The sequence below is a fragment of the Perognathus longimembris genome, chromosome 1, assembly GCF_023159225.1.
Source record: "Perognathus longimembris pacificus isolate PPM17 chromosome 1, ASM2315922v1, whole genome shotgun sequence".
NCBI classification, from domain to species: Eukaryota; Metazoa; Chordata; class Mammalia; order Rodentia; family Heteromyidae; genus Perognathus; species Perognathus longimembris.
The window spans coordinates 118,103,527-118,125,856 of record NC_063161.1 but is presented as its reverse complement, the minus strand read 5'-3'; the positions used below and the strand labels follow the sequence as shown (position 1 = coordinate 118,125,856).

At 39.1% G+C, this 22,330-nt stretch overlaps 1 protein-coding gene across 2 annotated transcripts in view; it reads right to left on the bottom strand.

Moving 5' to 3' along the window:
* Positions 1 to 1,596: 1,596 nt before the first annotated feature.
* Sh3gl2 (SH3 domain containing GRB2 like 2, endophilin A1) overlaps positions 1,597 to 22,330 on the bottom strand; it is a 191,737-nt gene continuing 171,003 nt past the window's right edge. For both annotated transcript variants that reach the window (XM_048355583.1, XM_048355662.1), the window contains exons 4-9: positions 14,692 to 14,835; positions 12,854 to 12,987; positions 10,631 to 10,789; positions 7,710 to 7,813; positions 6,535 to 6,665; positions 1,597 to 2,827 (exon numbers count right to left, since the gene is read on the bottom strand). In XM_048355583.1, coding sequence (XP_048211540.1) covers positions 2,628 to 2,827; positions 6,535 to 6,665; positions 7,710 to 7,813; positions 10,631 to 10,789; positions 12,854 to 12,987; positions 14,692 to 14,835 — 872 coding nt within the window. In that variant the 3' untranslated portion in view covers positions 1,597 to 2,627. The remainder of the gene's footprint in view (positions 2,828 to 6,534; positions 6,666 to 7,709; positions 7,814 to 10,630; positions 10,790 to 12,853; positions 12,988 to 14,691; positions 14,836 to 22,330) is intronic.

The following is a 22,330-nucleotide window of genomic DNA, read 5'->3' as shown; positions in this document are numbered from 1 at the left end:
ATGTATTTCTACATGTAATTAAAAAAACCAAAATTCTCAATTTTCAAACACACAAAAACAAACTTCCTGAGATCTTGGTTGAAACTGCACTGACTCAACAAAAAAAATCTGAGAAATGATTTTTTTTTATAGAACTGCCTTTTTCTAACCTACAAACATTTTGAATGTTACTTACCAAGGTCATATGTTTTCTCCAACACATTTCATAACTTTACATGTAGAGATTTTGTACAACCATGCAAGGTCATAACTGTAGAATTGGCTTTTTGATGTCTTCATATATAACTTTTTAAATTTAATTTTTCTAACAGGTATACAGAAATAAATAATTGTATACATATATCAAGGGATCCTTAGTATAAGTTCATTTACTGATTCAACAGCTTAAATTCTTCTGGATTTTCTACATTTAGAATAACATTTCTAGTACTGTATTTTAAAAACTGCTTTAAGGATTCATCTGTAATATTCTAGAATTCAAGCAGTTAACAAGTATTTTATTGGATTATTTGCAAAATGTACTTTGTATATTCACCTATTCACTATAGCTTACAAAGTTTGTACAGGTAGCTTTAGAATAAAAGAACATATGGGACATCTAATGCACAAAGAACATGTTTATTCTCTTAAGAACTTGAGAAATACATATTCTGTATACACTTTTATCTTTGTTCCCAGTTACTCAACTCTGCTACACATCATATATCAAGAGAAAAAAATTCTGGATGTGGTTTTCAGGGTTTTTTTTTTTTCTATTCTTGTGTTTGTTTGGGGACAAGTTTTTTGAGGTAGCACATGCTGTATTTAAATTTGTGATACTCTTGTTTCATACTCCTGAATAGAAGGGATTATAGGTGTATGACATCATGCCTAGTTCAAGGCTATATTTTGATCAAACTATCTTTCAATATAAATGTCTTTCTCTTCATGCATGAAGAGAAAACTAGTTGATGTATCTTATTTGCTCCTCTAACATTATATCCTTCTGATACCACCATGGAAATCTCATTTAACTTTGTGAAGACCTCTTCTCCTCACTTACTTATCCTCTCTTCTAAGTCTTCTTTTACAGTGGCCAAGAAGCTGCCTGTGTCCACATAGCACACTCCTTTACTGACAGAATTTTCTATACTCACAATAAAGTAAATATGAAGCTGGCACCAGGTCAGAACTGATTCCATCAGAAGGCAAACTGTTGACCAAAAATAGCCCTCATTCACCCATTGTCAGACACAAAATGAAGAAGCAAAGTCTGGGGTTTTTATCTTCGGCAATATTTATTGGAAACAGCGATGCTTCCCATGGTGAGAGTTTATACATGAAGCAGTAAGATTTGCCTTTCACTCCACATGATCCACTACCGCAGGCAGCACATAGGAAGCAGCACATTAAACCTCTGAAAGAGTCTGTACAGCTAGATAAATACAACTGTGGATAACAGGACTTCCATGACTGATATAGATTTTTAAAAAACACTCATAAGCATACACACAGCACTGTACACACAAAATGAAGATGGGGTTAGAGGGAGAGATATTAAAGTAATAACTGAGTTGGGAAGAAGATTTGCATATCTAGCCACATACCCTAAACTGCTAAGCACAAATATCATCTTTATTTGGTCCTCATTGAGGGCAGAATATGCACAAATGATGTCCAAGGAACACAAGGTGAAAGTGGAAAAGAGAGACATTTATTTTTTCTTGCCCTCTGAAATAGTGGGAAAATGGTTACTCGTGGTTTTTTTCTCCTTATGTCTCTGTGCCAAATGGATTCATGAAATGTGTTAATTCATAAACACAACTGAAGAGAAGATAGCTGTTCCCCCATTCCCTGTATGCTTCAGAAGTAGTCTAAATATATACATGGCTTCTGTACAGTAAGAATTTAAGCTTGGAAACCAGATCTCTTCCCAATTCTCCCTCATGGAGAATTTCCTCTTTTCTGCCCCTTCTACAATGTGCTGATTGCTCTCTGTCTCACTCAGAAATAAAATGAGAATCTCTGGAGGGCTGTAACAACAAGGAGGGAAGAAAACTAGCTGTGCCTCAGGAACAGGCTAAAGTGAGGAGAACAAAGGTGGCCATTTTAAGAGAATGCTTTGAACCCACAATCAATACTTTTCTACCGCTGGCATCAAGAGAATAACTCACTTAGACCAGAAGAGAATTTGCTGGTGAGGGAGGCTTGTCTTTGACAATTCTGTGAGTCACATAGTATTTTGGAAAGGACAATGTGAAAGCAAGAACTTGCTCCTGCGTAAATGGAGAACCTGAGGCATTGAGATGGCCCCTGGGTGATAGACAATATCTTCGGTAGGATGGTTTATCTGTGATGTGGCTCATGGTCATATTTCAAGAAACCATGGCCTCCTGAGAACTGTGTAAACAGCAGTTCTGTGACTACTGGCTAGTCTCAGATGGTGTTTTAAAAGCACATGCCATGCCCCACTGGGCTCAGAAGATACCATCCATCACCATGATTCCTGTGGGATCCACACACTTGTGGGCTCCATGACTTGGTCCACTGCGGCCTGCATTCAAGATGTATTGTAAGCAGCATTACCAAAGCAGTGGTTAAACTTAACTATCTGGGTCAAAAGGAGGTGAGCCAGCCAGCATAACCCCCTAATGGGGCAGGGCAACCAGAATTTCTACATAATTAATGGGGAAGAAGCCCGAGTGGCCATGAAGCATTCCTTCATACCAGTTCTCATCAATTTGATTAGTGAGCGTGATGATATCGCCCTCCTTGAAACCCAGCTCCCCTTCATTTTCAGGCTCAAAGTCATACAGAGCTCGGCAGCAGGGCTGATCCATTGGGACTCCTGGAATGAGAACAAGAGAGAATACAAAAGGGCGAAGGTATGTAAGTCATAATACTTTCTGACTGCAGTGTTCCTTTGGCTTGGTGTTCCCCTTCTGTCCTTCCTCATCACCCTCCAGAGTTGTTACACCCCAGCACCCACTGCAAAGAACATCGTGCCCCCTGTCAGTTTCTGGTGCTTTCTCACAAGTAAGTTGTGTATTGTTCTTGTTTTGATTTCTACTATCAAATGTCACACCTATTCTTTTTTTCACACCTATTCTTGTGGTAAGTACAACAGATTTTCCTGATGCTTGCCTTCCTGATAATGTCCAAAGATGAGAGTCCACTAACTTGTGAGGTTTCTAATGGGATTTAGGTTACTATTACAGCACAGGCAAATTCATTCATGTTAGGACTTAAAACCCTTGGCATAGATACCGATAGCTCACACCTGTAATCCTAGCTACTCGTGAGGCTGAGATCTAAGGATTGCTATTCAGATCCAGCCTGGGATGGAAAGACCATGACCACCAAAAAATTAAAAAAAACGTAAGTGGAATTATGGCTGAAATGGTAAATCACTAGCCTTGAGCACAAAAGCTAGGGGACAATGCCAGGCCCTGAGTTCAAGCTCCAGAGCTGGTACAAAAATAAACAACAACAACAAAAAAAAACCATGGCACATTAAAAATGGTAGAATTAACTAAATGGCAATATTCTGCAACCTCAGAAAAATAAACAGTTCTTACTGCCCCAAATGATAACTCCAAACTCCAGAAAATTGCTGTTTCAAATGTGTGTGTGTATGTGTGTGTGTGTGTGTAATGCACATATTTATGTAGGTATATAATGCTTGTATATAAAACACTGGGTCCAAGCAGGGACATGTGGACACATGGTTGTAATCCCAGAATTTGGGCTATAGCAGGAGTACTCAGTGTAACCTGATCTCCAAGAAACGAAGGCTAGGATACAGCTTAGTGGTAGAGTGCTTACCTTACATGCTAACATGTACAAGGCCTTGGGTTTTGTCCCCAGCACCACCAAAAAAACCCCACAACTTAATCTTTAAACCATACTAGATTCAAGTTCTTATTTTGTGTGAATTTTCACAAAGAATTTTACTCTTAAGTTTCTTTGTACAAAATTGGAACGAACAATGTGTTGGTAGGATGTCCTATTCTGGTCTGGTCTGTTTGGGGTTCTAAAAGTTTCTTGTATCAAGAAATTGTGATATAAATACACGATGGAATTCTATGCCTCTATCAGAAAGAATGGCATTGCCCAACTTGTAAGTAAATGGAAAAACTTGGAAAATTCAGTCATACTAAGTGAAGTGAGCCAGACCCAAAGAAACAGACTGTACGGTTTCCCTCATCAGTAATAATTAGTCTATGACTAACACAGTCCTAGCAGATGATCACAATAGCTCAAAAGTTATGTGCATATGATAACACAAGATGATGCTAAGTGAAACGAACTCCAAGGTATGGAAACAAGCAGTTTATTATTGCTGCTGTTATTTTTAATGTACTATGTGAAATTATTTCTTTTTCTCGTTTATCTTCCCTATGGTTTAGCCCCTGTTGTCACTGTATTTGATTGTAGTACCCTGGGTATCATATATATGTTTGTCTGAATTAGGGAAGGAAAGGGGAACATCAAAGGGGTGAGACAAAGGGTAAAAGGCAAACTAATGCAACAGCAATACTTATAAGAAAATATGTTGTAAACTAATTGTGCAACTCGTGGGGGGGGAGTAATTGGAGAGGAGGGAAGGTGAGAGAAAAATGAGGGAGGAGGTAACAAGTTTGACAAGAAATGTAGTTACCACCTTACGTATATAACTGTAACCCCGCTGTACATCACCCTGAAAACAAAATTTTAAAAATAAATTAAAAATAAAAAAGCAGGTCTGGGAATGTAGCCTAGTGGTAGAGTGCTTGCCTAGCATCCATGAAGTCCTGGGTTCGATTCCTCAGCACCACATAAACAGAAAAAGTTAGAAATGTGGCTCAAGTGGCAGAGTGCTAGCCTTGAGCAAAAAGAAGCCAGAGACAGTGCTCAGGCTCTGAGTCCAAGCCCCAGGACTGGCAAAATAAATAAATAAATAAAAAGCAATCCCATTTGTCAAAAAATTAGAACAGAACTTATTTCAAACTATGCTGCATTTATGAAATGTGATGTTGTTAAAAAATTCTATCATTTGTACATGGTAAACTTTCACATATAAGCAGTGCATTAGAGCTACAATATGCAACTATCAACTCAAGCCATAGACTCAGACAAATGCATGCTGCTCCAATACTAGCTGTTTTGAAAGGGAAACAATGTAATTACATTTTAACTTAGAGAAAGCACCAAGGCAAAAACGAACTATCTGACTAGTCTGTGGGGAGAGAGAAGCAGTCAAGAATCATTTCTAAGACCAGTACTGGGAGCCAGTTCAGGGCAGTGGACACCCATATGGGCGCTGGGAGCTGTAGACATAAACACCATAGTTAGAGAGCTTCTTCAGTGTCTCCTAACAGTACTTATGAAAAGTTTTATGCTGCAGAACATCAAGAACTGGGGCTATGGGAAAATAAGAAAAATAAGAGAACACTATGTACCTTGAAAACCCACATCCAGTATCAGCTAGTTCACACTTTTTAAGCCAGTGTTGCAGTTGGAAGCATCTCAAAGACAGGCTTTGGTTTAGTTCGTGTGCAGGGGTGGAGAGCGATCATGGCAACAGAAAGAATGCCTAAGTTGGGTGTGTGCTGATATTCTCAAGAGAAAACAATGTTTAGCTTTCATCATACTGACCTCAGTACCACAGCATGCTGAACTGGGTGAGAGTAGGAAGTAGGAAAGGTAAGCTAGCTGGTTGAGGTTTGAAATACACCCATCTGCAAATATATTCAACCATATGCTCCTGTGACTGAAGAAACCCAGCTCAGCCAGTTCCTGGAGCTGCTGTTGGAGGGTGATGTGGGAATGCATGTGGGTTTGCACTGCCCAGGGCATCCATTCACGTGTGGGTTGGATCCTTGGAGTAAAGGTGGCCAGCAGGAACAAAGGTAACACCCCTACCCAGTCCCTAGTATATGTTTCAGATCGCTTATGACCAGGTGGTAGTTACAAGGTCAGTGAGGGCTGGTGCCTAAGAATAAGAAAAAGGTATTCAAAAGAAGTTTAAGATCTATTGAGAAGGAGGGAAGGGAGAGAATGGAAAGGTGAATGAAAAAAAGGTGGATTCCCTTAGCACAGTTTCTACTTGACAAACTGTCCCATGAGAAATGGAGGTACATTACTTTTAAAAATTTTTTAAATTTTTATTAATTAATTTATTGTCAAAGTGATGTACAGAGGGGTTACAGTTTCATACATAAGGCAGTAAGTACAATTCATATCAAACTTGTTACCTCCGCCCTCATTTTTCTTCCTCCTTCCCCATTCACACACCCCCATGAATTGTACAGTTGGATTACAGCATATAGTTTTTTAAGTATTGATATTGCATTGGTTTGCCTTTTACCCTTTGTCTCTCCATTTTGATGTTCCCCTTCCCTTCCCTAGTTCCAATAAACACTATATATATATCCCAGGGTACTGAAATCACTAACAGTGACATCAGGGGTATGGATGTGTATTTCTTGTAGCCAGATTGGAATGCTTCTAGAATTTCTAGAAAAGTGTCAGTGTCAGTGGATGAGCCCCAAGCCCAAGGCCTAAGCTCTTTACCTGAAGGTTTGGGTGTGCCTGTATGGGAGAGACCCCCATTGGGCTGAGTACTGTCTCCAGTAGAAAACTCCAGGCTCATTCGTGGCTTAGGCTGATATTCTCTTCTAGGCTGAGATGAAGCTTGTCTTATTCTGTATTGAAAAGAAAGGGGATGGGAGTAGGAATTATAAAGCCAATTAAAAAATAAAAACAATAAAACCTACTAAATAGAATGACACAGAAGGAAAACTTAAGGAACTTTAGTTTTCTTTCCTTGCTCCCTCTTCAGTCTTATCCTCACAGTCTGAATTCTTTTTCTCAATACCTCATTTCCTTTATTTAGAATTATTTGTGCAAATATGCCCATGGTGGGGCCCAAGAACACAAAGGTAAGACACAGTTGTTCCACAAGCAGCATTTGTCCTGAGAGAGTACAACAATTGGCCATCATGAACAATACTGTTGTCACACATATATCTACAAAGTTCGGAAGGGACTTGGGGAAGAGAGTTGGGCAGAGAGGAATCATTTCTATGTGGGAAAGTTGGAGAAGATTTAAGAAAAGAGGTAAAAAAATCAACAGCAGTGTTTTCCAGAAGAATATATGAAAGAAGCTATTCCAAGTGGCACATGAGGTTTGAAGGGAATGAGCAGATGGAAGATACAGGGTGGGGGAATGGGCCAATGAAGACACAAAACTGAAAGGGATTTGTCAATAAGTGCATTCTGCATACCATTAAATGCTTTCCAGTTACAGGTCAATAAGGGTACACTCCAGATTTGGATGGGTGGGAATGATTAAGGATATGGTGATTGTAGAATGACACCTACTTTGAACACATTTCAGGAGGAATGACCCTTCACGCACAACAGCTGTCACAATGGCACAGATTCCTTGAGTGTTTTGACACATACAGTTTCAAGATTTTCATAAAAGCTTCAGTGTTAGGCACATTTCCAAAAGCATGCACTGCAGAGTTACACAACCAAAAGACTATAGGTTCAGTAGAACAAAGTAAAACAAAACACAAGACAAAATAGAATCAAAGCGAAGAATCCATCTGGGACCTGTAGAAAATCAGCAGGAATTTGGCAGAAATGTGTCTCCAAATGAAATTCTCAATTATTTCCATTTCATTACTTATGATTCTATAGCAAGAAAGCACAAGTGAGAGATGCAGGGAAGTGGAACCTACCTTTCCTCCAGTCTGACAGTGACCTGCTGCAGGATCTGCACTGCCTGTTTGTGGTATTCCAACTGGGCTTGCACAAGTGCAGACAGCTGGCTCACCTGCTCAATCTGCAGATGGATAGGGAAATCACGCCTCAGTTACCAGTTATGATCTCTCAACAGCTACTACTTCCACATGCACATCACAGTATGGTCCCCAACATATTGTTCCATGCTTGGTGATGGTGATAACTGTGAAGCAAGTCAGGCTAAGATAGATAGTTCTGTAATTTCCAAATTGATGGAGGAAAAGAAAGCATCCTTATACATGGAACCATGCCTGTTAGTACCATGAAGAGAAGCAGCTTTACTAAGAATCCTCAGGAAAAAAAAGAATCACATTGCTTTTAGTTAAATAGCCCTGTGCTTATCTTATAGGAAAATGATGCAATGGCAAGGGAGTATTTTCTTCCTATCTGTAGCTCTCAGTATAATATATATTCATGTGAATGATACTATTAATACTGAAAAGATAAATATAGCTGGGTGCCAGTGGCTCATGCCTGTAATCCTACCCACTCATGAGGATGAGATCTGAGAATCACAATTAGAAACTGGCCTAGGCAGAAAAGTCCATGAGAATTTTATCTTCTATTAATCATCAAAAATATGGAAGTGGAGCAGTGGCTCAATTGGTAGAGTACTATCCTTGAGTAAGAAAGCTAAGGGACAGTGTCCAGGCCCTTAGTTCAAGCCCCAACATCACCACCCCCCTACACCCACATGAATATTCATGAATATTGGTTTCTCACAATGCATCATGGGAGGTCAATATAAGCTGTGTTTGTAACGTAAAGGTATTGGATCTGGTGATATTTTAAGTTTATTCCAGCTCTAATAATTCAAGCTAATTCAGTTTCTATTCATTTTGAGTCTTATGTTGTGATCTAGCTTAGTAGTAGCCTCTAAGTCAAGAGAGGCAAGGTTGTCCTATGAGTGTAAAGGTGGGATGGGATCCTGGGTGCAGGGAAAGGGCACTGTGATTCAGGATTCCCAGGGCATTCCTCTTGAGTAGGACATAAGAGTTGTTCGTAGACAAACCTATACTGTATCTGGGCAGCAGTAAAAACCGTGTATGCTCAGCATGGCTCCTGTCAAGTGAGGAACAGTTAGGCAGCTCAGTGATGGTTACTTGCAGTTTTCAACTTGGCTAGACAGCTTGCAAACCATTATTTCTGGGCATGTCTGTGAAGGTGCTTCCAGATGAGTTTCGCATTTACCTCAGTTGACTGGGTATGGGAGATCTGTTTTTATCTAATGTGGTACCACCTAATTAGCTGAGAATCTGAGTTGAAAAGGTGGAAGAAGACAAATTCATTCTTGCTCTCTCTCTTTTGAGGATGGCCACACAGCTTCATTTGCCCTAGGACTTAAGAACTCCAGGTTCTTTACAGCTTTCAGACTTGGAATCCAGGACTGGCACCAATGGTTCTCCAGCTTGTAGAGGGCTTTTTTGTGACTTCCAAGCCTCCATAATCTTATGAGCTAGTTAATCCCCTCTCATTATCCTTTTCTATATCTTGTGCTATTTATATCTATGTTTTCCACTTTGCCTGCATTCCCTGAGTATCATTTGTATATTCTGCCCTCAAGAAGGACCCAATAAAGATGCCCCAAGCATAGTATCTATGCTACAGTCATCAGTCTTAAGACTACTTCTTCAAAGTATATATCCAACTTCACTTCAAAATACAAAACATTCCAATCTATGTATGACTCCCAATTCTGAATGTTTAATTCTGTGTCTGTGTGTATGTGTGCGTGTATGCGCATGCCCACGCACACCACTACTGGAGCTTAAAGCTGGGGCCTTGGTGCTGTCCCTTTGCTTTTTTCACTCAAGACTGACATTCTACCACTCAAACCACAGCTCTACTTTAGGCCTTTTGGAGATAAAAGTTAATTTGAGATAATAGCCATACAAACTTTCTTGCCTGGGTTGGTTTTGAACTCTGTTTTGTTTTGTTTTGCCAATCCTGGGGCTTAAACTCAGGGCCTGAGCACTGTCCCTGGCTTCTTTTTTCTCAAGGCTAGCACTCTACCACTTGAGCCACAGCGCCACTTCCGGCTTCTTCTATATATGTGGTGCTGAGGAATCGAACCCATGGCTTCATGTATACGAGGCGAGCACTTTACCATTAGGCCATATTCCCAGCCCCTGGCTTTGAACTCTGATCCTAGGGGCTCAGCCTGCTGAGCAGCTAGGATTACAGGCTTGAGTCAATGGCTCCCAGCTTGATTGGTATTCTTGTAAGTACAAAAAGCTAACTGATTATACCACTGGAGCTCCTTGATTGATACTCTTTATCATCATTTCTTATGTATTTGATTTATATGCAGACCTTCATAATTATTCTCTCCTCTCTCAATCTTTCTCTGCAGGCACACATGTGAGTGCTGGTTATGAAGACTTAATTCCTTGAACTGTTGCGTGGCTTTTTTGTGCTCATGTCCATTACCTGGCATTCTACTCTTTGAGCCATGCCTCCAAATGGCACTTCTGCTGGTTAATTGGAGATAAAAGTGTCATGAACTTTCCTGCCTGGCTTGAACTTCAATCCTCAGACCTCAGCCTCCTGAGTATCCAGGATTACAGACATAAGCCATTAACTGGCATGCAGCTTTAGGACACATTAGTAAATTCTAGTCAAATCAAACTATAAAACTGCAGAAAAAAATTTACCACTCCTGAGTTTACTTATCACTCAAAATTATTAAAAAAGAAATGACTCTGTATTACCATGTAATAAAATCAATAATATATAATTATATATGTGGATATAACATATTATGATATAATAATACATAATGATATATCCCTAAACACATCAATCATTTGGCTTAATGATAAAATTAAATTTTAAAAACCACAGGAAAGTTACTTACATCCATCTCCAAGAGGTTGAACATACTTGACTCAGCAATTTCTTTAGACTCATCAAATTTCTCCAGAGCTTGACGGAGCTCTTCATCTGGGATCTTGCCTTGCCGTTTCTTCTTATAATCAAAGTCTAGGCGCCTCCCTTCCAACTTCTTTAGATGGTGCTGAAAATAACAGGAGCATGCTTTGAAAGTAGTTCTTTACAGCTCACTTTAATAACATGCTAATTGGCCTGCAAAATAAAATAGGCTATATTTCAAAGTATGTCACCAGAGAAATGAAAAAACAGGTACCAGTGAGACAAATGCTTTCAGAGGCTATGTGAGGGAGTATCTTTAAAAATAAATAAGGCTGGGAAAGAAAAGGCAGGAAATACCATTTCCTTTTATGTTCTGGCTTCCCAGGCCAAAGACAAGCGGGACTCATCCTTTCCCTCCTGATACCACATGTACATGTGCCCCACACACTGCGAGGGTGCATGTACAGAGTTCTCAAGTCCCCATCCTCACGAAATATGGCACCCCATAGAAGACATTGGAAAACAACTTTCCCTAAGGTACAGGGAGCAGGAATGGCATTCTTGCTTTCTGAACCATTCAGTGTGTCCCAATCACCTATGCTGTTTACTATATGCATTCCAGATCATCTGACTCTAAACATCCAGGATTGAATCTAGGAATCTATATTTTGAAACACCTTCCCTGGATGACAGGTGTTTTTGAAGAAACCTCTTATTGAGCTTAAGCCTGCCTCTCAACAGACGATGCAACACAATCCCAAAACCAACACACAGGGACCTAGAAAAGAATTTCATCTAATGCTCCTTGCTACCCTTTAATCCACTCTTATTCCAAATAAGGTGTCTTGCCTGTGCCCAATATCCCTAGTGCTGGGTAGTGAAGTCTTTCCCAAACCAAAATGTTGGGGTTTGTTGTTGTTGTTGTTTCTCATAGCATCACTTTTCCACTGTTCATTGTTGGGTGAAAAGGCCAGATTTTCTCGCTTCAGGGTATGTATGGAAGCAAATGGAAGGAGATGAGATTAAGTTGGGAGTGGTAAAGAAATGAGAAGCAAAGGAGAATAAATAAAACCCTAGACCTTCCTTACTTCTAATCCATGCCTGCTCTAAACTAAAAGTTTGCTCTTTTGGAAGGACTATTACTTGAAACACTTGAGCCTACAGCCAGAACAGGGTAGAACAAGGATCAGAGCTAGACTGTGGTTTTAGTGAGCCTACCATTTACTGAGTGATCTTGAATCAAGTATGTTTAATCTTGAGTAAAACTGAGTTCAAGCTACAGAAACTCATTTAGTAGACAACAAAAAGTTCTAGTAGCATTCCAAAATATTTGTAGAATGAATAAGTGAATGAATAAATGAGCAAACATTGCACTCCCAAGCAGATACACAGACTGCTAAAGTTTATTTAATAGAAATATCATAACTGTTCTACATGTTTTAGAAGGAATAGCAAGGAGAACATAAAGCACATGTTTAAAAATAAGAGTATTTATTTAAGCTAAGTAGTATTAGTAACATTTTAGGGGTAATAGGCTACCACACCATTCTAATTAAAAACAAAACAACACAAAACTTTTATTCTAAGAAAAAGGACATTATCCTTCTAGGGAAAATATATTTGCAAAAGCTAGTTACTGTATGCTGAGTGTAGTGGCCCATGCCTGTAATCCTAGCTACTTGGGAGGCTAGGATTAGAAAGATCATGGCCAGCTTAGGCAAAATATACATGGAACCACCATCTCAACAGGTGGAACAGAAAGGTGGAACAGTGTTACATTCTGCATTCCAGGGAGGCAGGAAAGATAAATAAGAAGGTCACAGTCTAGGAAGGCCCAGGAATAGTGTATCTCAAAAATAACCAAAGCAAAAATGGGCTGGGAGTATGACTCAAGTAGCAGAGTGTCTGCTTAGCAAGTACAAAGCCCTGAATTCAGACCTTAGTAACACCAAAGAAACCAAAAGAACAACAAAAACCAAATGGTAATTTAACATAGAAAGTGAACACAGAGAAGTCATATATCATACTCCTGAGCAACTCAGTTGTGACAGTGGGATGGAAAGTAGTACATTTCTGTTTTCCCTCAATTTGTCTTGCAGGGTAATTTTAAAATTCACTAGTGCTGTCAGCAAGAAAACTAGCCTAATAAATGGATATTTGCAATGGTATGATGTCAACTGCTCGCTTACAAGAAACTAACAGCACATACCTGAATCTCCCTCAGATCTTTGTCATGAAGATTCTGAAGCGGGTCAATGAAATTCTGCTTCACTTCCATGTCCAAAGAGTCTTTCACCTCTGAGAGCTCCCTCATGGCTTCTCCTACCTCTCCAAGGGCTGGACCTAGGAGGAAAAAGTGGAGCTCTTAAACTTCAAAGAATCTGGAGGAGATGCATGGGCAATACCAGAGCCGTCACAGATGAAAGCTTGCCTGTCTGAAGAAACCAATAGACTAGAAAGAATACACTCCCACCACTCCCACACCAAGAATGTCTTTCCAATGTACCATAGTTCATTCTAGGAACCAGGGAGATATTCCTTATTAGCAGGAATGTAACATTTGGGAGGCTTTCTGCCCACTTGTGTAAGTAATTGCCCTGCCCAACATGCTAATTTTTAAGCAAATTCTTTCAGTAGAAGCAAATACCAGGAAAAGAAAATAGGTCAACTAGGAATGAAGGTTACTTAAGAGTTCCCCACATCACAAGGCATGAAGATAGAAGGTGTTCAGTGTCTTAACTGATAGTAGGAAATCAGTGAAAGAACAAATGCTATCTTATCTGGGGCTGTGAAATGAGGGACCATGTACAAATGAGCAAAGATCTAAGAGAAAACCTTTGTGGCAGGGTGTGGTAAGGTGCCGATGTGACCACTCCCTCCCTCCCAAAAGGCATTTTCTACCAAACCCACCCCAAAGGAGGTGTGAGCCACAGGCTGGGAATGTGGCTTAGACGTAGAGTGCTTGCCTAACATGCATGAACATGAAGCCCTGGGTTTGAGTCCTCAGTATCACATAAACAGAAAAAGGCAGAAGTGGTGCTATGGCTCAAGTGGTAGAGTACTAGCATTGAGCAAAGGAAGTGCAGACAGTGCCCAGACCCAGAGTTCAAACCCCAGGACTGGAGAAAGAAAGAGAGGTGGGGGGCGGGGGTTGGCAAATCTAGGGTCTTATCAAGGAAATAGTGAAAAGAAAATGGCTCAGAAAAGAATCACCTTAAAAATAAGGAAGCATAGAGTCCTGTTTAATTTATCATGTCCAAGGGCTCTAAACACTCACACAGTGTGACCAAAAGATGATATTCTTAGGAGGAGATCACAGGGGCTCAAGAACATTGTGGCTATGATCATATAAAATGATGCTTATTGAAGTGAACTCTGAGAAATGGAAAAAAGAGATTTTGGGGGTTTTTTTGTTTGTTTGTTTTTTGTAGATTAAATCTTTTCTTTTCCAAAACTATTTTGGAAATGAACTATACAATTCAGAGGGAAAGTGGGTTGGGAGGTTAAAAAAAACTGGGAGAAAATGAAGAAAGGAGTGATACTGTTCACAATGAAATACACTCAATACCTAACATATAACTGTAACCCCTCTGTACATCATCTTTTCAATAAAAATGTAAAGTAAATAAATAAAAATAAAAATAATGAAGCAACATTTAAAAACAAATTTTTGGTCTATGTTTGTAAGGTCTAAAATGGAACTGAAACATAAAATGGCTTTAGGGCTGGGAATATGGCCTACTGGCAAGAGCACTTGCCTCCTATACATGAAGCTCTCAGTTCGATTCCCCAGCACCACATATATGGAAAACAGCCAGAAGGGGCGCTGTGGCTCAGGTGGCAGAGTGCTAGCCTTGAGCAAAAAGAAGCCAGGGACAGTGCTCAGGCCCTGAGTCCAAGGCCCAGGACTGGCAAAAAATAAATAAATAAATAAATAAAATAAAAAATAAAAAATAAAATGGCTTTAACTTTCTATAGACTTTCTTACCAGGATCACAGCCACGAAGGAGGACCCACAAATTTAAGAGAGAGAGAAAGTACAGTTACCAAAGTTGCAATCATCTCCCAGCTCTCTTCCAAACTTGAGCATGGCCTCTGCCAGGAGCGCCTCTGCCTGCGGATAGCCTGGCCCCTTCTCCTGGCCACGGATCTTTGACATGGTGTTGATCATGCTGAGTTTAGCCCTGGAAGCTACAAGAAAGGGAGAACAGGATTTTGAAGTAGATAACATGATATAGGAGAAATATCTGTTCCTTCAATTTCTGAATTCCAGTGTCCTCACAATATGTGACAACTGATCTACCCATCTACTATCTATCCTACCTATCTACCCACCTACTACCTAGCTCAAATCTCAGCTCTTTCTAAAATCATATGAAGACTTACATAGCTGTGGCAAAGTTGTTTTAGGTGAAGCACTACTAGAGGCCCAGATGCTATCCATCCCCATGTGTCGCATACCCTTCCTTCTCTATTCATTGTGATGGCCAGCACTCTGTGTACCACTCAATTGTTCCACTGAGGGGCTTTTTAAAATTCCTGGACAATGTAATAATCTCTAAATTTTATATCTCAGCTACAGGAGGTTATGGATTAAAATAAAGAATCAATGGTGACCTCTTACAGTGTTAGCCTTATGCCCTATTTCACTTATGCCACGTATAAAATAAAACTTTTCAAAACAGTTGTTTAACTAAGATATGACTATAAAGAGATCCATAGCCAAAATATTTTGTTCATAGGAAGGATTATTTCTCCTGCACACAAATTGCATGTGAAAATTGGTTTTGTGGTCCAAGACAGCATCGTTTTTTTGTTTTGCTTTTATTTTTATAATAGAAGAGGCCTAGTCAGCAGTTTTAGATTTTAGCAAAAGCAGGAATTTTATTAGAAAATTATTTTGCTTCAGATCTCAAGAATAAAGAGCAAATTTTGAATGCAGCCAAAATGAAGAAAGAGCTATATTACAATGGAAAAAGGATCAGAATCACAGCAGACCTCTCGACACAAACCTACAACACATGAAGAGCATGGAAGAACACGATCCAAGTCCTCTGGGCCAACAAAATGCCAACCCAGAATTAGATATCCAGCAAAACTAGAATTCACCTTCAAGGGAAAAACCAGATCTTTCCATAGCAAAGAGGATCTAAAGAAATATGTGAGTAAGAAAACAGCCCTACAGCAAATTCTAAGAGAGGAACCCCACCCAACAGAAAATGTACAGGACCCCCCAGACAGAAACAGAAAGAAACTACAACAGCCAGAGCCCAACAGGAAGAGCAGCTCAATAAAGACAAGAAAAAAGGGAGAGGAAAAACAGCCTAACAGGAAAATGAAAGGGAAAAAAAAACTCTTATCCATGATCTCTTTGAATATAAACAGTATAAACTCTCCGATAAAGAGGAGCAGACTGACAGAGTGGATTCATAAACAAAAAGTTGCTATCTGTTGTCTTCAAGAGGCCCACCTCACAGCAAGGGACAAAAACAGGCTCCGAATAAAAGGAGGGAGCAAGATCCTCCAAGCAAACACACCTACCAAAACGGCAGGAGTAGCCATCCTGATTTCAGTCAAGCTGGACTTCTCATTAAAATCAACTCAAAAAGACAAAGAAGGGCACTACTTTTTAATACAAGGAAAAATCCAGAATCAAAACATCACAGTGATAAATTTATACTCATCGAACAAAAGAGACCCTACATATGTCAAGCAAATTCTCACAGAACTACAGAACAAGATAGACCCAAACACAATCATAGTGGGAGACTTTAATACCCCACTCTCTCCAAGAGACAGATCAAATACCCAGAAGATTAGCAAGGAAGCTGAAGACCTAAGTAACACCATATCCCAAATGGATCCGATAGATCTGTACAGAGTCTTTCACCCTACAGAGACCCAATACACATTCTTCTCAGCGGCCCATGGATCATACTCCAAAATAGATCACGTCATAGCCCACACAAAGTACCTCAGCAAATACAAAAGTATTGACATCATCCCATGTATTATGTCTGACCACAGTGGAATCAAGGTAACCCTCAATAACAAAGGATACCACAGAGGCTATACAAATACTTGGAGACTAAACCCCTCACTTGGGTCTAACACTTGGGTCACAGACCAAATTAAGGATGAAATTAATGAATTCATAAGCCACAACGACAACGAAAATACATCACAAAGAAACCTATGGGATACAGCTAAGGCAGTTCTGAGGGGCAAGATCATTGCCCTCAGCACTCACATTAAAAGAATGGAAGCAGAGCAGGTGAATAACCTCACGATGAAACTAAAACATCTGGAGAAACAAGAAATAATCAAATCTAAAATGACTAGGAGGAGAGAGATCACAAAGATTAAAGAAGAGGTAAATCTGATTGAAAATAGAAAGAGCATTTAACAAATAAATAAAACTAAAAGCTGGTTCTTTGAGAAAATAAATAAAATTGACAGACCCCTCGCAAGACTTACAAAAAAAAGAAGAGAAGAGACTCATATATGTAAAATCAAGGACTCCACCGGAAAAATTACAACAAATGCACACGATATTCAAACAATCATAAGGAACTATTTCCAGAACCTCTACTCACTAAATAACAATAATTTTACAGAAATGGATCAATTCTTAGAGAAGTATAAACTGCCCAAACTGAACCAAGAAGAAATAAATCAACTAAATAAACCAATAACTTACAGCGAGATACAGGGGGTAATCAAGAGCCTCCCAACAGAGAAAAGCCCAGGCCCAGATGGATTCACCAATGAATTCTAGAAAACCTTTAGTGAGGAGCTAATACCAATACTCCTCAAACTCTTCCATGAAATAGAAACAGAGGGAGAAATCCCAAACTCATTCTATGAAGATAATATTATACTTATCCCCAAACCAGGCAAAGACACAACAATAAAAGAGAACTACAGACCAATATCACTAATGAACACAGACACAAAGCTCCTCAATAAAATATAGCTAACAGGATCCAGAAACTGATCAAGAAAATTATACATCATGACCAAGTAGGCTTCATCCCACAGACACAAGGATGGTTCAACATCTGTAAATCTATTAATGTAAATCACCACATAAACAGAACTAAAATCAAGAATCACATTGTTATCTCAGTCGATGCCCAAAAAGCCTTTGACAAAATACAACATCCATACTTATTAAAAGCTCTGGAGAGAACAGGAATAGATGGAACATTCCTCAAAATAATGAAAGCCATATACAACAGACCAACTGCTAATATCGTATGAAATGGGGAGAAACTTAAATCATTCCCGCTAAACTCAGGAACAAGACAAGGATGCCCACTCTCCCCACTTCTTTTCAACATAATGTTGGAATCCCTAGTCATAGCAATAAGGCAAGAGGAGGACATCAAAGGGATCCACATCGGCAAAGAAGAAATTAAACTATCCCTATTGGCAGATGACATGATCTTGTATCAAAAAACTCAGTCCCCAAACTCCTACCCCTAATAAACCATTTTGGCAAAGTAGCAGATACAAAATCAATCCACAAAAGTCAGCAGCTTTTCTGTACACCAGCAATGTACAAGCAGAAAAGGAAACTATGGAAATAATACCATTTACAATAGCTAAAAAAAAAAGAATAAATTACCTAGGGATCAACCTAACCAAAGACATGAAGGATCTATTTAATGAGAACTATAAAAATCTAAAAAGGGAAATCAAAGAGGACACAAGGAGATGGAAAGACCTCCCATGCTCATGGGTAGGCAGAATCAATATAGTGAAAATGGCCATATTACTAAATTGTTATACAAATTCAATGCAATCCCCATCAAGATCCCAGCTACATTCTTCACTGAAATAGAGAAAGCAACCCATAAATTCATATGGAACAGCAAAAGACCTAGAATAGCCAAAGCAATTCTAGGCAAAAAAAAGCAGTGCAGGAGGTATCTAGCATTAAGATAAAAAGCAGTAAGAGTGAAGTGGAGAAGTATATATACTAAATACTAAGTACCATGATAGCAGAATGCAGAAAGTCCCGGAGAAAGGACAATGTCAGTATATAAAGGACTCACTTCCATACTTCCTAAGGGAGAAGTGTCCCTGAATTTAGAACCACACAGTACACAGAATTTAGATGGCCTACTTACACATGCCAGGTTGGTGGTGACCATAAAAATACAAGACTTATTTTATTTTCTCCAGTTTTTCACAGAAAAATGTATCACACATTAAACTTTAAAAATTAAAGCTGCCGTATACAATCACCCATGTGTGGGGGGGAAGGATACTATGGTCAGAGTAGGAGTGCACAATCTTTTCTGCAGCTCTCCATTCTAAGATTCAGGAAAGACCCAGTGCTTGCCCTCATGGTGCTCAGGCAAATAAAGAGTTAGACAGACACATTAGATAAATACTGCAATGGCAAATATCCACTGTGAATGTGAGGAGAAGGTAATAACCACACAAGTAAAAGAGAAATATATTTTAATCAAAAATTGATAATAAGAGGGGCTGGGGATATAGCCTAGTGGCAAGAGTGCCTGCCTCGGATACACGAGGCCCTGGGTTCGATTCCCCAGCACCACATATACAGAAAACGGCCAGAAGCGGCACTGTGGCTCAAGTGGCAGAGTGCTAGCCTTGAGCGGGAAGAAGCCAGGGACAGTGCTCAGGCCCAGAGTCCAAGGCCCAGGACTGGCCAAAAAAAAAAAAAAAAATGATAATAAGAGATACAGGTACTGGAAGAGTAGAAGGAAAAGAAGATAAATGGAAACCAAAGATAAATGGAACCCATGTAGTAGTTAATCCTCTTAAATCCTGTTTTCAACATTTTGCATTCTAAAGATGAATTCCTTTGATGAAAGATAGGTATTGATTTGTGCTTAGATCTTAGATCTTCTGTTAAGAACTGTTTTTTGGAAAGCAGTTCAAAACAGTTTAATACATTATGGTTGATTTTCAAATTCCTCATTTTGCAAGCTATTGAAAATGAGGAACATTATTCATTTACTAATTATAGAACATCTTGAACACATTATACATCTTCAGGAGGAGGGAGAAAGCTATAACTTATAAACTAATAGAAATTAATTTATTCTTTTCTTCAAGTGATCTAAAATGCCATGAATCCACATGTATAAAGTGATTAGTTTTTAAAGTCACTTATGAACTCATTAAATTTTTATTAAGAATCCTGGGGCTGGAAAAACTTGTGTTCTTGAGAATTATCAGATCACTAAATTATCATCTATAAAAGTTAACCTAAGGGCATATGGCCTAGTGGTAAAGTGCTTGCCTCACATACATGAAGCCCTGGGTTCGATTCCTTAGCACCACATAGAAAAAGTCAGAAGTGGCACTGTAGCTCAAGTAGTAGAGTGCTAGCTTTGAGCAAAAAGAAGCCAGGGAGAGTGCTCAGGCCCTGAGTTCAAATCCCAGGACTGGCAAACAAACCAAAAAAAATTAACAAAATTTCAAAATGAGTTTCTAAAGCAGTACTTTAGGAAACTGAAGGAAATGCTAGAAAATATAAACAGAAGACATTCTTCTATAATGTGATCTTAGCCTTGACTGCTTCACAAGTTGTATGTGATTCTAGAGACTGAAATCCCTCTCTTCTAAGGGAACTGGACTCCTTTCCAGCTAACTTTTTTCTCCCCACAGTTTTTCTATTCCTAATCTGTCCAGTCATCTTGCTCTGGTTTTGGATAAGACCATTTGCTTCTGTATTTGCTTCTATATGCTACTCCTACCATGATGGGCTACCATCCACTCACCTCACTACAGGTCAGGTGGGCCAATGGAACACACCTAATTAACAGTAAGCTCAATAAACCTGCCTTTGTTTTACCCAGTGGCCTATGTCCAGTATTTCATTAGAGTAATGAAAAGCTAATATTGCATCCCATGTTCCCCAGAAACTGGAAGCAAGGTTTATATCCAGTGGGCAGGGTGCTTCAAAAGTCTTCTCTGGAGAAGACAAATATTGCTAGAGATGAGAGCTAGAGACATTGGAAGCTGGAAGTACACAATGCGACAATCCCAGGCTGACTACCCTAAAGGCAGCCACTGTAGGTAATAAGACTCACTAATCTCTACAGAGCTTCTTGTCTACGACTAATACAAAGGCAGCTACTGTCACCAGATTTGAGGGGAAAAGACCTTAAAAGAAACATGATAGACAAAAAAAGTAATTTGGGAAACAAAAAAAAAATTCACGGAGGGGGAAATAACTAGTATTATTACTATTCTCAGGTGTCAGATATTTTATCCACAAGAAAAACAGTAAAGAGGTCTTAGAAATTAAAACATATAAGTTTAAATGAGCTATAAAAATTTTAAAGTCAGAAAAGATGATGAGTCCAATCTCAAAAATGTAGTAAAATAAAAAAACACAAAAAGCTCCCAAACAAAAACAAAGAAATAAATCAATAAACAAAGAAATAAATCAATATAGATATGACATTATATAAAAGGAATCATAATAAAATCATGATCGTTCAGGATAGTAAATAGTTGAACAAAAGAAGTTTCAAAAAGAAAGAATCATAGAAATAGAAGACACAATTATAAGTGCAAGAAAATTTCCCAGAACTGATATGTTTCCACAGTAAAAAGTTCCCCTGAACAGTGAATACACAGTCCATGGCGAGGGCCACCAGGATGACATTTCAGGACAAAGAGGACAAGGAGAAGTTCTGAAAACCTTTCAGAAAGAAAAAGACAGTTTATAGACAAAGCAGCATGAGTCACTGAACATGAGAAAAGCAGGAGCAACACGAAATTTAGTCTTAAAAACGAAGTGAGTAGGGAATACGGCCTAGTGGCACGAGTGCTTGCCTCCTATACATGAAGCCCTGGGTTCAATTCCCCAGCACTGCCTATACAAAAAAGGGCCAGAAGTGGTGCTGTGGCTCAAGTGGCAGAGTGCTAGCCTTGAGCAAAAAGAAGCCAGGGACAGTGCTCAGGCCCTGAGTCCAAGCCCCAGGACTGGCCAAAAAAAAAAAAAAAAAAATGGAGTGAGTTGACTCCAAATTTCTTAGAGAAAACTAAGAGATATATTCAAACTATCACTGAGGAGAAAGATCAAACATACAAAAGGAAGGTCTCATTTTTCTTTTTGTTTTTTCAACCTAATGGAAGATGCATTTTACTAAAATGAAAATATAAACTAAGAAGTCTCAGATGATGAACATGTGATGTGTGACTGTATGGAAAGGAAACACCTACCTGTGGCAAAAGGCTTGGGAAATAATTAGTGAAAGTAAATAATTAGTGAAATAATTAGTAAAATAATTCAAAAATTGAAAATCAAGACAAAATTACTCCAGCAAGCACAGAAATGTTGGGAGCCAAGCAGCAGTTAAATTCTTCCTGACCTCTGGCTATGTTTTCAAGGATGTGCAAGGACATGGCTTATGGAAAATCGGAAATGCTTTACTATGTCTGCCAGAGTCCATTCTTATGTTAACCAACCTCATCCTGTCTTAGCTTCCATCGGATACTGCTAACTCCCAGCCATTTTGTGTTCTGGAATTTTAACCCTATGCTATTTCCTGGTTTTCAAACTGCATATAAGCTGGAAGTTAAGAATAAACATGGCTGCAATCTTGAGTTACAGTCATGAGCTGCAGACCTCCCAAACCCCATCTTTTGTCTCTTGTCTTTTTTCTCTTGTCTTGTATTTTTCTTTTTCTTT